General features: G+C 37.7%; 1 protein-coding gene across 8 annotated transcripts in view; it reads right to left on the reverse strand.

Moving 5' to 3' along the window:
• The window catches only part of LOC126373752 (uncharacterized), a 294,196-nt gene that overhangs the window by 60,280 nt on the left and 218,415 nt on the right, over positions 1 to 15,501 (reverse strand). For all 8 annotated transcript variants that reach the window (XM_050020006.1, XM_050020007.1, XM_050020002.1 and 5 more), the window contains exon 2: positions 5,564 to 5,604. In XM_050020006.1, coding sequence (XP_049875963.1) covers positions 5,564 to 5,604 — 41 coding nt within the window. The remainder of the gene's footprint in view (positions 1 to 5,563; positions 5,605 to 15,501) is intronic.

Genomic DNA, 15,501 nt, shown 5'->3' on the forward strand with positions numbered 1-15,501 from the left:
CTTGGCGAACATCGCAATAAGAGACGCCACGAGCATTTTTTGACCTAGTTATACAACGTTGCATACAATACTTTTTCTACGACGACGTCATTTTTCCTTTTTATTTTATACTTTTTAGTGTTTTGAAACGAAACACAAAAATTTTCCAATTTATTTTCCAACGCGCGGGAAAATGGCGGCAAATGTATACTTTTTTTTAATAGTATATCTATGGCACCAAACAAAGTAAAGGTGCCAGTTTCCAGGTCAAAAAAAAAAACAACAACAATGCTTTTTTGGCGACATTATAGTACAGTTACACTTTGTAAACAATGCTTTTATAGGCCATAGAGCGTACACTTTTTCAAAGAGTTTAATTATGTATGTACTTATATTAGACTTTTTGGTTATTTAAATGCCAGATTAAAGTAGAGGAGTAGAAAAAATATATTACGTGTATATTATACGTATATTGTCCTAACATAATATACTGCACTAAACTGTAGTCCCACAACACTCTTTAATTGCAGTGATCTATCACTCAGTGTCACTGTTTACTTACGTACTTACCTAATTAACTACATTCCCATCCCTTTTTGGGCTGATAAGGAAAACGAAATTCGGTACCTACAAGTAAATGTATTTAGTAGTTTATTGTACTTTTTTATTTCATTAACCGTATGACTGTCTCAACGTCGTCGCTAAAGTCTTAGTGTTTTAACTAAGTAAAAACTCTCTTGGGAAGTAAGAAGCGATACGTCAGGCGTAATTTAATGCAGATCTATCTTGGACGGCATTTGCGAGTCCACTTGAGCTGCTAAATAGGCCCCTGGCCTAAACTTATGCAACGACTACGAATTTATATAATATCAGTAAGTAGAAACCGGGACCTCGGCTTAATGTGCCTTCCGAAGCACGTGAAATGTTCAAGCTAACATAAATATCTATACTTTCACTATATTACCTATGTTTTTAATTTACGTTTTCTAGCTTATTTCCAGTTAGCCAGGCACTCGGCCCGATTGATGACCTGTTCAGTTAATCTTGGAGTATTTCTTCGTAAACTCAATTTAGTGCCAGGAGAATTTACTGGGGAACTGTTTAATTCTATTTCTCGGTGACTTTTACAGTCTGAAGGTTATTTACAGACAAACCACTGCAACTCTCGTTGATTTATTTTGGTTGTTATTTGAATAAAAGATATAAGTAAATATAATATTCTTCGGTATATAATTTTATGTTGAAAGAACAGAAAAATGTACAACGGTTTGGTATGACACAAAAAGGAGGGAAGAACAACAGCGCCACACGTGACGAAAATAGGAACTAAGATTGCGTTCCATTTCAACAATTTTATGCATTTTTTTTTATTCAAAGTAATAATAAACATTTTACAATCAAAAACGGTGTCTCATAAACCAATGAACGTGTATATAAATGTAGAAAGTAAGTTACTTTCTAGACAACAAGAACAAGGTTCTTGTCTGTTTTACTTGGTGTGTCTCTCATACATAAGTACATACGTGATCATCCCCCTAGCACTATCCCGTTTTTCACAGGGTCCGCTTACCGAACCTGAAGATTGGAAAAGTCCAGTTTTTACAGAAGCGACTGCCTGTCTGTCCTTCTAAACCGCGAAGGGAAAACCAGCCCAATACAGAGGTCACATGCCTCCAAAAATCCATTTCTCGGGAATGTGGGTTTGTCAAACCGCTGAGCAAATGATATTCATTTATGATCCAAATATGAATTCCAAAACAAATTCGACAATCATTGGTTTAGGCCCGTGCTGGATTCGAACCTGCGACCTCAAAGTGGGAGGCAAGCGTTCTACTAACTGGGCTACCACGGCTCCACATACATACATAGCAGTACAACCTTTATACGTGTCACTGCTAGGCACAGGCCTCCCCTTAATATTACGTAAAAATCATAAATTATAAGATGACCTGAGAAAGGAACGATACGGATCTTTATAAATTTTGTGTATGAATTTTGTACATCTTATAAATGGTCGTTTTAATTGTAACTAAAGTTGTTAAATAAGCACCTAATGAGCCATAAGATCCTTCGATTAAATATAAAGTGACGTAACCTACCTTAATCCCATTTCAACGCGGGTACTGCTCTCATATAAATTACATTAATTTATATCCTTCACTTTAATAACAAGCGCAATTTGTCACCCTTTTGAACCGTGTCATCCTTAAGGATTTAATTTGTTTCGCCCTACAAAGAGAGTCATCTCCATAACAGAATTAATAACAGAACTTAATTGAAAAATCCTCGCCAGTGCACTGCAAATTTTCTCCAAGAAAATAAGCTTGGAATAAATAAAATAGCCTTATCTTTTCACCCGATGAAATGGAAACTAGATATCTCAAATTAATTCAAAGAAACAGCGATGCTTGAGTTTTGAATTACAGTTGGATAATAGTTGAATGACAGTTGGGTAACAGTTACATTGCAGTTGAGCTGAAGTTTCCCAAAGGCCTGCAGCTCGTTCTTAACTTTTTGTTCTGCTACACAACAATGCTTTTAGCTTGCATTACAGGCTTTTACTCGTCATGATTGGTTGTGTTGTTTGAATCCTGTTTGTTGTGTTGAATTCTCGTTGAATTATACTAGCTGAGAATTTTTTAAGTACTTAAGTAACAAAATTCAGTTTTAAACAAATTATTCGTCATAACCATATTTTGTTTATAGCTAATGTTAAACCATAATTGTTTCGGTCATTTTAGAACTTTTTGACTGACATCAAAATAAACAAGATGTTCTCGATTTGTAATTTTTGATACAATGTCGAATAAAACTTTATATCTCATATCAAATAAAAACAAATCAGGCTCCTTATCTTTATTAACAGAAATAATAAAATGTTTTATATAGCCGGCACTTACCAAATTCTAAGGCCCAAATTAGCCAAAATATGAAGATAAACTTTCGCCAATTATTCACTCATTTAAGCGACATTTTTTCAACAAATTCCGCACGACTTTTTACAAGATTATTATGACAAGGAAAGGTACAGAACGGTGAATTCTTTCAAAAAATTCCTAACATTTTGTTATGTAACAATATCTATTACATAATAATTATATAAAAATTAATCTTAGAAAACAAACATAAGAGACTCTAGCGTTGGAGGCGATGTTAGCTCAATGTAAAATAAAACTCTAAGTTGTGGTGATAAGCGGGCTGTACTGAATAAACTAGGATATTATTTACATTAGTAAAAGATACAAGAGAAATGTTTGCCGTCGGCAAAGTCCATGGCTTTAGTGAAAAGTTATTGCCAGAGCAAAAAAATAATACTTAGTAAAAAAAAATTTTGACATTAATGTTTGCGACATCCAATATATAAAAATGTAAGTGTAAAACTTACTGAGATTCAGAAATTTACTTCTTCACTGGGATTTCAGATATTTACTAATTGCCACATATGAGCCACTAGCGTGAGCAGTGGCAGATAACCTAATTATTCATCATATTATTAGTTCACTAAAAGTAGACACGTGTTTCCTTGTCAACTTCCAAAATAACAATGTTTGGAATAATCAGCGTTGTGCATTCTTATTTTTTATCGTCTTTCAAGTTCATTTTGCGATGAATGCACGTCTGACTAGCATAATTTGGAAATAAATTCGTGAGTTTATGTTACGATTATCATATCCACACATGAACCGTCCCGGGTGAGAGCCTTCAGCGCTCCCCATTTGTCCGGCCAAGTAGTTAGTGCCATCTGCGGCAAATCTACAATAAGTCACGTCAAAAAAAAGCATGAACCGTCGAAAATAATTAAAAAATCAAGAAAACCCAAAAAAGTGGTGTTATACTTTGGATTCTGTTGGACGAGATATTAAGGAAGTTGCAAAAGACAGTTTGACCAGATAGGTATACTTTGTAGTGAAATAATTGTAAGAAATTCAGCCTCATTGAAAATCGCTATGGAAAATTCCTATGTAATAATGAATAGTAATTAAAATGGATGCAAGAATGGAAGCTTCGCTCAAACTCGAACGACCTTTTTACAACGGTTTAAGTAAAACAGCTTCAATATTGAGTTTTATGCAAAGCTGTTCTTTAATCCCTTTTATTAAGTTGTAGGGAAGTGCCGATAAAAAATGTTACTGTTCTCATATGCTTCAAATTTTTCTCGTTTTTTTTTTCCTTGAAACTAAGATTGTGAACGGAATGTTAAGTTGGTTTGGACACGTAGAACGAATGAAGAATAGGATTATAAAAGCGGTCTAAAAGGCGAAGGTTGTTGGTGGGACTGGCAGAGAGGAGGAAGACCTAGAAGGAGGCGCATTGACCAATTCGGGTAGTCAAAAGTACATCCATCGTAAGATGATCTAAGAACCCACACCTAACCGAACTTTCGGATAGACCAACGTGATAGAAGGTGAGCCGTATCGGTACAAAATTGAAGACGACAGGCCTGACGGTCCCCAGTTGGGCGCGAACCTCGGCTCAGGGCGTCGTCTGAGAGGAAGCATATTTGAAAGAAGACGAAAAGCAAGCAGATATTTATGTGTTGTTCGCGAAAAACTTTGACTTCTATTTTTCAATCTTGCGCGATGTTTAATAAAACCGTATATAACGTTACGAACGATAGAATGGTGGTAACATAACAAGGCACAGAAGTTTCAAAGTGGATGCTATTTTACAACAATACGAGTATCTGGTGCCACCAACCCCAATAACTTTATACAAATGTTCAAAAATCGGTTATTCGCGTCTCGTCTCTTACTTAAATCTCCATAAGAGCAAACACCTGGGGCCTTGGAACAAAGGGTTTCACTCTTTATGCGCTAGACGGAATTTCATTAGGACGAAATCACATTTTAATGGATTCCAACAACAGCTTCAATAAAGCCTTAGAGATTAAGAATTCTTAGTAAAATTGAAGAAAAGGAGGAGACAAATGTTCGCTATATCTTTCTACTTTTGTATAAGTTTCTATGAGTATGTAGATAGGAACTAGTCTACGGGTCAGGGCAATTGTCTGAAGGGAGGTCCTGGGTTTGATTCCCGGTGGGAACAATCACAAGGTGAAGGTAACCCGTTAGTCTCGGCAACAATTTCATCTTTTTCTTATCGTGTCGATAGAAAACTAAATAGTATCGACCCAAAACTTGGCAACACGTATGGCGCTATCTGCAGCGCTCATCAGATCCTCCTGCGTGCAGGTGTTCGGGCACGCAGGACACGATGTAAGATGTTCCATCGTTTGGAGAATAGTGCCGCACTTGCACTTTAAGTCCGAGCCATCCGAGAAACGCCACCTGAACAAATTGTCCTTACTTCGGCCCACCTGAGTCCGAAGTCTATTAAGAGACTTCCAGGTAAGCCACGGCAAATCAAAACCTGGCGGAGGTCCCTCGGACGACGAAACAAAAGGGTTTGGGTCCTGCCAAATACCTGAATCTTTCTCGAAGCGGTCATTATCATGTAGAGACGACACAGAATTTAATTACTCAGTAAATACATAAGTAGTAGTTTTCTGCGTAGAATATTATAAAATGTGTTACTGTTCTTTGAGTATTGTTATTTTATAGAATAACATCTTTTTAAACCTTACCTGAGTGGATACCGATACACCTTGGCCTCCGCCACCGCCACCTGAAACAAAAAAAATAAAAATTTGTAGGTATTTTAATACAAAACCAAGGAAATATAATATAAAAATGAGGTAATGAGGTACGGTCTACGTTATTTTACTACTAAGTGAGGCGAATATTTCACCATTTTCACCGTTTCAATAGGCTAGTTTCCAACTAGTCAAGTCAGCTACTAAACTTACTAAACGTCAATTTTTGTTGATTAATATTCATAAATAAGTTAAATAGAAAGAAAAAAATAATGTTTTCGTTAGTATTAGACGTGTCTTTATTTAGTAATCAGAACTTCCTAATTTATCTTGAATCTAGTACAGGACTCCATTTTTAGTTTTTTGAAATTATTTTTGAAATTATTTTATGTATAAGTAAATAAAAAAAACAATATACTTAAGCAACAATGTAACAAAGTCCGAGATAAGCCAATTCATCATCATGAATTTAAGAGCCACGCTCTTGTCGGTGTAGCTTTATCCATTCTTGTACCAAAGGCCAATTCCTTGATTTCCTTATAAGACACCACGTGCGCCCCCTCTTTATGCTCCAAGTAAGAAAATAAATTAAATTATATAAGTACCTATGTAAACAAATGATCAAAGTTTACAATCGATAAAGGAAATAACCTTTTATGAAATTCAACTCAAAATTATAAAACTTTTATCAGCGTTGAAAATAAGTATAGAAAGTCACTAACTAAATTAAATGAGAAATCACGCTTCATGAAACTTAAGTAAAGTTCATAACTCGAAAAAACTAGCAGGCACTGAAATGTTCACTGGTAGATTTTTAATGACCGAAAACGTTTTCTTCCTAAACTATTATGCTCAGTATGAGCCTTCTATTAAAAAGTTTCCCTGCGAATAAAACATGAATGCAGATGAATTCATATAAGCACACCTTGGGTATACATAAATAACCTATATACGTCCCACTGCTGGGCCCAGGCCTCCCCTCAATCAACCGGAGAGTATGGAGCATACTCCACCACGCTGCTCCACTGCGGGTTGGTGGAGGTGTTTTTACGGCTAATAGCCGGGACCAACGGCTTAACGTGCCCTCCGAAGCACGGAATCAACATATTTTTTCAGACAATCAGGTGATTCAAGCCTGTAAAGTCCTTACTAAACAAAGGACAGTCTCACAAAGTGATATCGACAATGTCCCCATAGGGAATCGAACCCAGACCTCCAGATCGTGAGGCTAGCGCTCTAACCACTAGACCACGGAGGCTGTTTACTTACCCTGGGTACTTCATACCAAAAATCTCGCTTGGCACAGACACTACACATTGACGTTATCGTTCGCGCATCTGTGTGCGTGACGTCTGACGCCCATACGATTAATATAAAGTGAGACCGAGGGGGGGGTGAAGTAAACCTAGCTCAGCCGCTGGTGGAGAGCGGAGAGTTGCCGTTCTGTACGTTGTATTATTCCTTATTCAATGATAAGAGTGTTACTTCCACCTAAAGTTATTAAGTCTCGTCTCCAGTAGGCAACATTTCTCGAGTGAAATGTGTCTCCGGAAACATAGGACGACGTGGCCAGACTTCCCCCGACATCTAATGAGGAGTTTTTCAGTAGTTAAGAAGAAGAAAAATACTACTTATAAATAATTTACTTGTATTTAAAATATTCTTGAATTGTTAATTTATAATTATCTCTCTCTGTGTTATAATTATATTAATATTTAATTTGTAATTTTATTAAAGAAATTTTTGTTTAAAATGTTTACTAAATTATCCTCTTGCGGCTCATTTCCAGACACAATAGTTAAACAATGGGGTTTGGTTTTTAAACGGACATTCTATTATCGGACAACTGCCCTTGAATATGGGAACGCTAAATATTATCAAAAGTAGTAGAGCGTGGCTCTTAAATTGATGATGATAAAATAATTATCATGCCATAGAAAATTCCTAAAGTGATGTGAGCCAGCTCTGTATAATAATGAAAATCACTGGAAAACTGCTCATTGTCATACAGTTAAAGCCTTATTTGGCGACGTCGTCGAATATCAGCCCACATCTCCGGGAACATTTATAGCTCGACTGGTGTCGCCTAGTTGAGAGGTTTCAGTCAATAATTTTTCTTTTCTTGAATTCGACATTCTTAGTACGTATTGAGTAATGAGTCTGAATTCCTAATAACATAATTATATACATACACACATAAACTCCCGCCTATTTCCCACCGGGGTAAGCAGAGACTATGGAACTCCATTTGCTTCGAACCTGACACACTTCTCTTGCTTCTTCCACATTCATTAAGCGTTTCATACACACAAGCCGATTCAGAGTATATCGTACTGAACCTTATCTAAGGTTTTTTTTCTTTTTTTTTCCTATTTGGTCAAAGTACATCCTTCTAGATCTTCCTCTGCCAGCCCTACCACCAACTTTCGCTTTATATACTGCTCGTAATCCTATTATCCTTCATCCGCTCTACGTGTCCAAACCAACTTAACATTCCCTTCTCAATATTAGTCTATATTGTCTTTAACACCACATCTCTCTCTTATCATGCTGTTTCTCACTCTATCATTCAATTTAACACCGCAGATGCTACGCAATGACCTCATTTCTACTTTTAAATATGGATGATTTAAATTAGGATTCGTATTGCCGTAATAGTTTATTCCAGCAATTTCCAATTTGGAATAATAATAATTCGTCTTATGTAACATAGCTCCTACGTTCAATTTGAATTCCATATTGATTTGTGGATATTAGGTTTCAAACTACGAGTAATTTGAACCGTCGCAGAATACCAGTGTGATTTAGTTTCAGTAAACTGCAACGAAAATTCTTTCTAAATACTTTTATGAGCCACTTGTTCTATCTTTTATATTTCTGTTAATACGAGTACCCAAGGGAAACACACCATAACACTTTATGCATTTAAAAAGAAAACTAATAATTAAAAACTTTTTACTTTCGTGTGTGTGAATCCCGACGGTGATAGTGACTTTTGTTTTTTATGCTTTTATCGCTAATACGTTTTTTTTTCCGCAAATATTTAAAATAATCCTAAATGTACCGCCGCCGCTGAATAATTGCAAATGAAAAGACTGCCGTCATTTCTACTTGTGCTGTCAACAAAAAACAGGCCTGGTGAGAAGAATACAGAACCTGTTCACGTGAGTGATTCCTTTTTTCTTTAAGCTGGGCTATTTTCTTATTTTTCATTCTGCATTAATGTATATCATACAATACTTCTTGAGCAATACATGATTGGAAACTCAATAGAGTGTTTAGAAAAGAACTTGAAAACATTGATCGTAACTAGCACTAGTTCCGTAACTCAAGAAACTAGGAAGCACGTATAAAGGTTTATAGAGTTACAAAAAGTTGAAATCTAGGAGCAACAACGCTTTTGTACTACAATAGAATAGTGTCGCGTAATTAAGAGCACAATGAAAAAAGTGTATTGTACCTAACTTTCGTTTTATTTTCGCGTAAAGCTTCCTTTTAATTAAAGTATTAGTTTTTCAAAGCATTTACCTAATGCAGAAGCGCCTTTCTTTAAACAATTTTATCTACGTTACACCACTTAACTTGATAAAATTACCTTTTAATACTTCTAATCTAATGTAGCGTACAAGATCCCACTGCTGGGCAAAGGCCTCCCCTTCCTCTTTCCATTTTTCGTGGCCCTGTGCGTACTTCGTCCCTTCGGCAAGCGTCCAAGTCGTCACGCCATCTCTTTCGAAGTCTACCACGACGCCTGTACCCGTCATGAGGCACCCAATGCGTGACGATCCGTGCCGACCGCTCAAGGTGCATACGACAAACATGTCCGTGTTTTAATACTTAAATACGTGACTTATTTTTATTTGTGTTATGATACAAAAACCATTAACTCAACATTTTTTTGACATACTTTAATAACTTTTTTTGTACATTTGCTGCAACCGGAGCGCTGTGCTCTCAGCGCCCGAAATTTTAATAACCGAGATCTACAGTTTTTCATAATGTAGGTGACACTTATATCATCTTTGATATTTTTTAAAACAAAACTTGACAACAGATCTATCTGCTCTTTGCCGTACAATCAAACATCGAGCAAATGCACTTAAATAACATTTCCCGCTTTTCCAGACCTCTGCACGCAGTTGAGCAAGTTAAAGCAGTTTCAATGCATTTTACTTAGAACATGTGGTTGAACACGGCCAAAGACTAAGCTAAGGCTGTATACTAGATAGCGGACGGAGGCGACAACGATAATGTGGCCGCGATTCGTGTGATTCTCTAAAGACCTGTAGTCAGTCAGCGCTCCCCATTTGTCCGGCCAAGTAGTTAATGCCATCTGCGGCAAATATACAATAAGTCTCGTCAAAATGCGGCGACTCAGGTTTGACAATTAGTCGTTGACGGTTCGTCGACGGATGGACAGCGACTTTGCTTTTAGAGAACCGCCTAGCTGGATAAAGAGACAGCTGGATCAAATGCACCTATAAAACTATTCTGGACGGCAACGGGCGAAACGAGCATGTCGAATGCTGGCATTCAGTTTAGCCTAAATGCACACCGTCATAACGCCGGTGGGTTTGTTACAGGCTGGAGGTGTAATTCCCTAAGCGGCCTAAAGTAAATGCAGGTAAGCATTCACACCTATACGGTACTAATAGACTACCATAAGTTAACAAGTCAGCGATGAGAGTAATTATGGAGTAGTTTTTTTTTAATTCTTTTATTTACTTAAGGGCTTTTAACAAAGATTGTTACGCCAGCCCTATCGATCAAGACTGACTAAAACTGATATAAAATCATATTTAGTTCATGCCCCCACCCACAACAGCCTAAGATGTGATGCTGTTCTGAATGAAAGCAATACATCAATAATATGATTCTCTGCTCGTAGGCTCTGACGAAAAGGCCTACAAGATAGAATAAATTATTACTACTCTGACTCCTAATTTTTAGTTGTTTAAGTAAAAACAGACTTTATGGGGCATTCCAGGTACATATTTGGAGTTGTTAGAATCATGTACTTATCTGGACGACAGTGGGGAACTCAATGAAACGATTTATAGTTTCAAGCCCCCAGAGCGACATTACTAGCTGTAACTTTTAACTACCAACACCTTAGTGACAACACGCTAGCACCCCATAATAGAATAGACCATCATTCTACGTATAGAGGGGATACTCTTCCCCGCGTCGGTACGTGCTCGATTACCCGATCCCTATTTGCGAACCTACTTCATCTGTAAGACGTACCTAAGGAGTAAGGACTGCCTCTCAAGATACAGGTCTCGTAGTTTGAGAGACAGGGTTACCTTTTGCTTTTAAATAGCCACCAACAAAATTTTATTTTATTGTTAATGTAATGTTTAAAAATATGTAAATTGTTGTTGTTGTGTGAAATAAATTTATTTATTATTTATTAAGGAGTACGTGTGAACAGTCTGACCTGCTCGCATGCACGAGTTAAGGCGGCATGCTTATTTGCGTCTATACAATACTGCATCATGTGTAGTGTATGTGCAGAAACGACATTTGTGTATGTAATAATCGCAAGGGCTTTTCATATCGCCCCGCTTCCCGCTGTGCTCCTACTCACACCCTTACACTAAGCCAACTTGAACGTGGACAACCACTTACCCCTAATGACGTTACAGACTCGCTCTAGAACATTCCACGCCTATTTTATTGTGCTCAAAGCTAAAATTTTAAGACAGATCATTATAGTTAAAATGCTGAAGCACTGTGTTTTAGACCGTCAAGAAAATACGAAATAACTGCGAAGAAAATGTACCTACGAGGCGCAATGAGACAAAATGCTTAAAACGACATAAAACATCTATCTTAATTGAAATCTTCTTCTGGTGTCAGGGTTATTATTGAGCCACTAAAGGCCCCTGACATGGCCCATGTAACGACTACTTACTTACTTTCCCGGGTTTAACGTGCCTTCCGAAGCACGGATCATCTTACTTTTTGGACAATTAGGTGATTACCCTGTAACGTCCTAATTAAACACAAAGTGATTTTTGTGATATGTCCCCACCGAGATTAGAACCCGGGACCTCCGGGTCGGATTTCTGCAGCATTGAAAGGGTACTTTTGTTCTGAGCTACTTATTAAATGTTACTTAAAATGTTTTTCACCATTATTTTATTACCAGTTCGAACCCTGTTGTGTAAAGATTGACACAATGTCTTCAGTTCCTCGACTGCACTAGCACAATAAACAGCCAGCAGCCATTTCCTTATCATAAGTATTATTCTCTCAGATCATTTACTTAGCATCATCCCTCTCTTTAGTTAATTTCCATCCTTATTTTTCCACACTCTTCCTTATATCCTGCAAGTAAAGCGGCGTTATATATCTTCATTTGGTCGCGCAATGTATGGCGTTATAACAGAGACAGCTTCTCATAATGTTTCTATGAAAATATTATGCTCTGTCAGCGCTTTTGCCTTAGTAGTATTAACGTGTGGAAAATATTAGCTTATGTATTTAAGAACTCGATTTCTTGACGACACTAATACACATATATACACAAATTCACGCCCGCTATCCCTAATGGAATAGGCAGAGCTTCAAACAACGAAAGCCGACTTACAGTTGATACCAAGTCCTAAGATGGATATGATGAACCTTATGGTGACAGGACACTTGCAAATCGCTTATCATTTATACAGGGTGTTATCACTAACACCCTGTATAAATGATGTTATTAGCGATTACGGTGTCACCACCGTAACGAAAACTGAATAAGGGGGATGATTCAGAAATTTCCCACAGAGAAAATACCTACTGTCGTTTTTAATAGATATAGTCAAATAGACGTACTAACTTTTTTCATTACGGTGTTACTAACACCCTGTATATAAGCTGTAAGAAATATCGATCAGATCTGGTTTTGACAGTATTTGCTTCTTGGCAGTTACGCCCATTATGTTATACAGTCATGCGCAATAATCATGTTCCCAGTTAGAACGCTGACGCTTTAAGATATTTGGTATTTAGTGAGACTTACAGTTCAATCTGTGAAAAAGAAATAATGTGACATGGTACTCAAGTGTGTACATATTAATATGGTGACGACATACATTCAGGATTCGCACCCCATCAAATGAAATCAAATCAAATATACTTTATTACACAGAACTAAATTTGAACAATCAGACATAACACATGAATACTGCACAATTTGGGCGGCATTATTGATCTAGAGCAATTTCTTCCAGGCAACCACTACCAGGAAACAAACATTTACCAAACTTTAATGCGGATTGATGCAACAAGACATAAGTAGGCTTGGTACCTACCTAAAAATAAACTAAAGTTTATATAATACATACTCTAAACGTACATAACTATGCCATCTACCAGGCCAAGTTTGTATGTAGTTCATGCCATATGTAAAAAATCTACGATAAGTCACCTTAAAAAGTATGCCATAAGATTCATAAATGTCATCATCATCATCATCATCATCATCATCATCATCCAAGCCGTGTCCGGCGACGGCGACTCCTAAATGTCTATCCCAGGTCGATGTTATGGTAGGCTCTAATGTGGCTAGCAAAACCGAACTTCGATTTGAAGGTTTGGCCACATGGCGCACTGAATAACTGGCCAGCAGAATTAAACGTACCTATAGTTGCAGGAGGGCTTGTAATTCGTAATTCTGCTGGCATGTCCGGGATAGAAGCGCTCATTATGAAGCACCAGCTGAGATGGTGTGGGTACGTCTTGCGAATGGATGACAGCAGATTGCCGAAAGCAGTTTTCTATTCTATAAATGTATTATGGGGATGTTTAACGTGTTGTGTATATTATCCACTATCAGCTTAAGCTTTCAGTTTCCCCGTAATAGCTCAATATTGTTATGAAACTAAAAGCAAAATACCACGTACCACTTTCATGACCCTTTTAGCAGTTATTTGCCGTGTCATTATATTTATGCTTCTAATGCATTACATGGGGTAAACGTAGATTGTTCAACAGGAAGTAAATATTATACGACTATAAAGTTTTATAACGGGTTCGGATTTTGTATGAAAAATCGAAATTCCATATTCGAAATTAATTCTTTCAAATATTATCCCCTCAGACGACGCACCCTCAGGCCTGTTGTCTTAAATTTTGTACCGGGTGAGATCCCTCAGCGGTCCCCATTTGTCCGGCCAAGTAGATAATGCCATCTGCAGGAAATCTACAATAAGTAACGTCAAAAGAAAAATGGATTTAATAAATAAGGATAATAGAACTCGTGACAAAGTTAAAAAGTGACTTTTAAGTACTGTAATTTACGACATACGAAACCGTAAAAAATACGTCTAGCTAATACTTCTAAGTCACCGTGGTTCTATAGTTTACCGGCTTGATTCTCAAATGAAAAACGCCAGTTTGATACCCGGTACCGGACTTGCACCAATGAGTTATTTTCACTAACACAGTTGGCTCGACCCTTAAAGACGGCGATACCTACCTGTCACGTTGGTCTAACAGAAAGCTCGGTGAGGTGTGGGTACTTAGTTCATCTTGCGATGGATGTACCTCTGTATACCCCAATTGGCGTATGTTTATTGATTCCTACCTCGACCACAAGTGGCTTGTAATTAATTATTCCGTTTGTATTCAGCAAAGAATACCTTAATCAAAACACATAATAACGGGTTCTTACCGCGTTTAAAGTAGGGATATGAGACTCCCGATATTTCGACACTGTTGCAAGTGCCATGATCACGGGATGACTGATGAGATTGGTGTACAATGGTAATGGGTAGAATGGGATTGGAGTAGATTGGTTGTGATTGGTGGCTCATATCCCTACTTTAAACGCGGTAAGAACCCGTTGTTATGTGTTTTAATTATGATAATAACCGCGTAAACTTAATACAATGTATAAATAATACCTTGTTTGGCGACCCGAGTTTCCTTATTGTATATCAGGCACGGTCTTAATAATATCGAAAGTTATTTGGCAAATATTTTCTGGGCGAAAAAGATGATTGTAGCCAATAATAACATGTATTATGTATTTGATTTATTAGGTATGTGTATTAGGTTAGATGATTTCGGTAAATCGGATGAACAAACAAACATACATTTATACACGAGACGGGATAATTATGAGAGTTGTCTGTGAGAGACGTCTGTAGCTAATGATGTCTCGATGCCAAATGGGTAAGCGTTGGGCTCACAATCTGAAAGTTTTGGGTTCGAATCATGGAGGGACATATCACAAAATTCACTTTTTGATCCCCAGTTTTGTTTGGACAGATTGCAGGCTGGTCACCCGACTGTCCGAATGTAAGATGATGCGTGTTTCTGATGGCACGTTACCCAGTCGGTTTCAGTTACTATTTACTTAAGAAAGCATGTAGTTCTTACATAGAGCCATGTCAGGATCCTTTGCCGGCTTAATAGAAACCCTGATACTAGGGTCGATGTATCGGTGATTGATCTCAAAACTCACAAAAGAAAAGAAGTAATGATGAACATGATGTATACATGATAATATTCTATTCTAATCTAGCCAACAAGATCCCACTGCTGGGCAAAGGCCTCCCCTTCTTCTTTTCATTTTTCGCGGTCCTGTGCGTACTCCGGACAGTCCCTCCGGCAAGCGTCCAAGTCGTCACGCTATCTCTTTCGAGGTCTACCACGACGCCTGTACCCGTCATGAGGCACCCAATTCGTAACGATCCGTGCCCACCTGTGAGGATGCATGCGTTAATATGTCCGGTCCAATCCCATTTGAGTCTGGTGGCTTTTCGTCCCACATCAGCGATTCCCGTTTTTGAACGCAGTGTTGTGTTTCGGACTCGATCAATTCGTTTGACACCTAACACACTACGCTCAATCGCTCTTTGGCAGACCTTGAGCCTGGAATTTTGATTTTCTGTCAATGTGGTCATTGTGGCCATTAGACCTGGTGGTCTAAT

The sequence above is a fragment of the Pectinophora gossypiella genome, chromosome 16 (genome assembly GCF_024362695.1).
Source record: "Pectinophora gossypiella chromosome 16, ilPecGoss1.1, whole genome shotgun sequence".
NCBI classification, from domain to species: domain Eukaryota; kingdom Metazoa; phylum Arthropoda; class Insecta; order Lepidoptera; family Gelechiidae; genus Pectinophora; species Pectinophora gossypiella.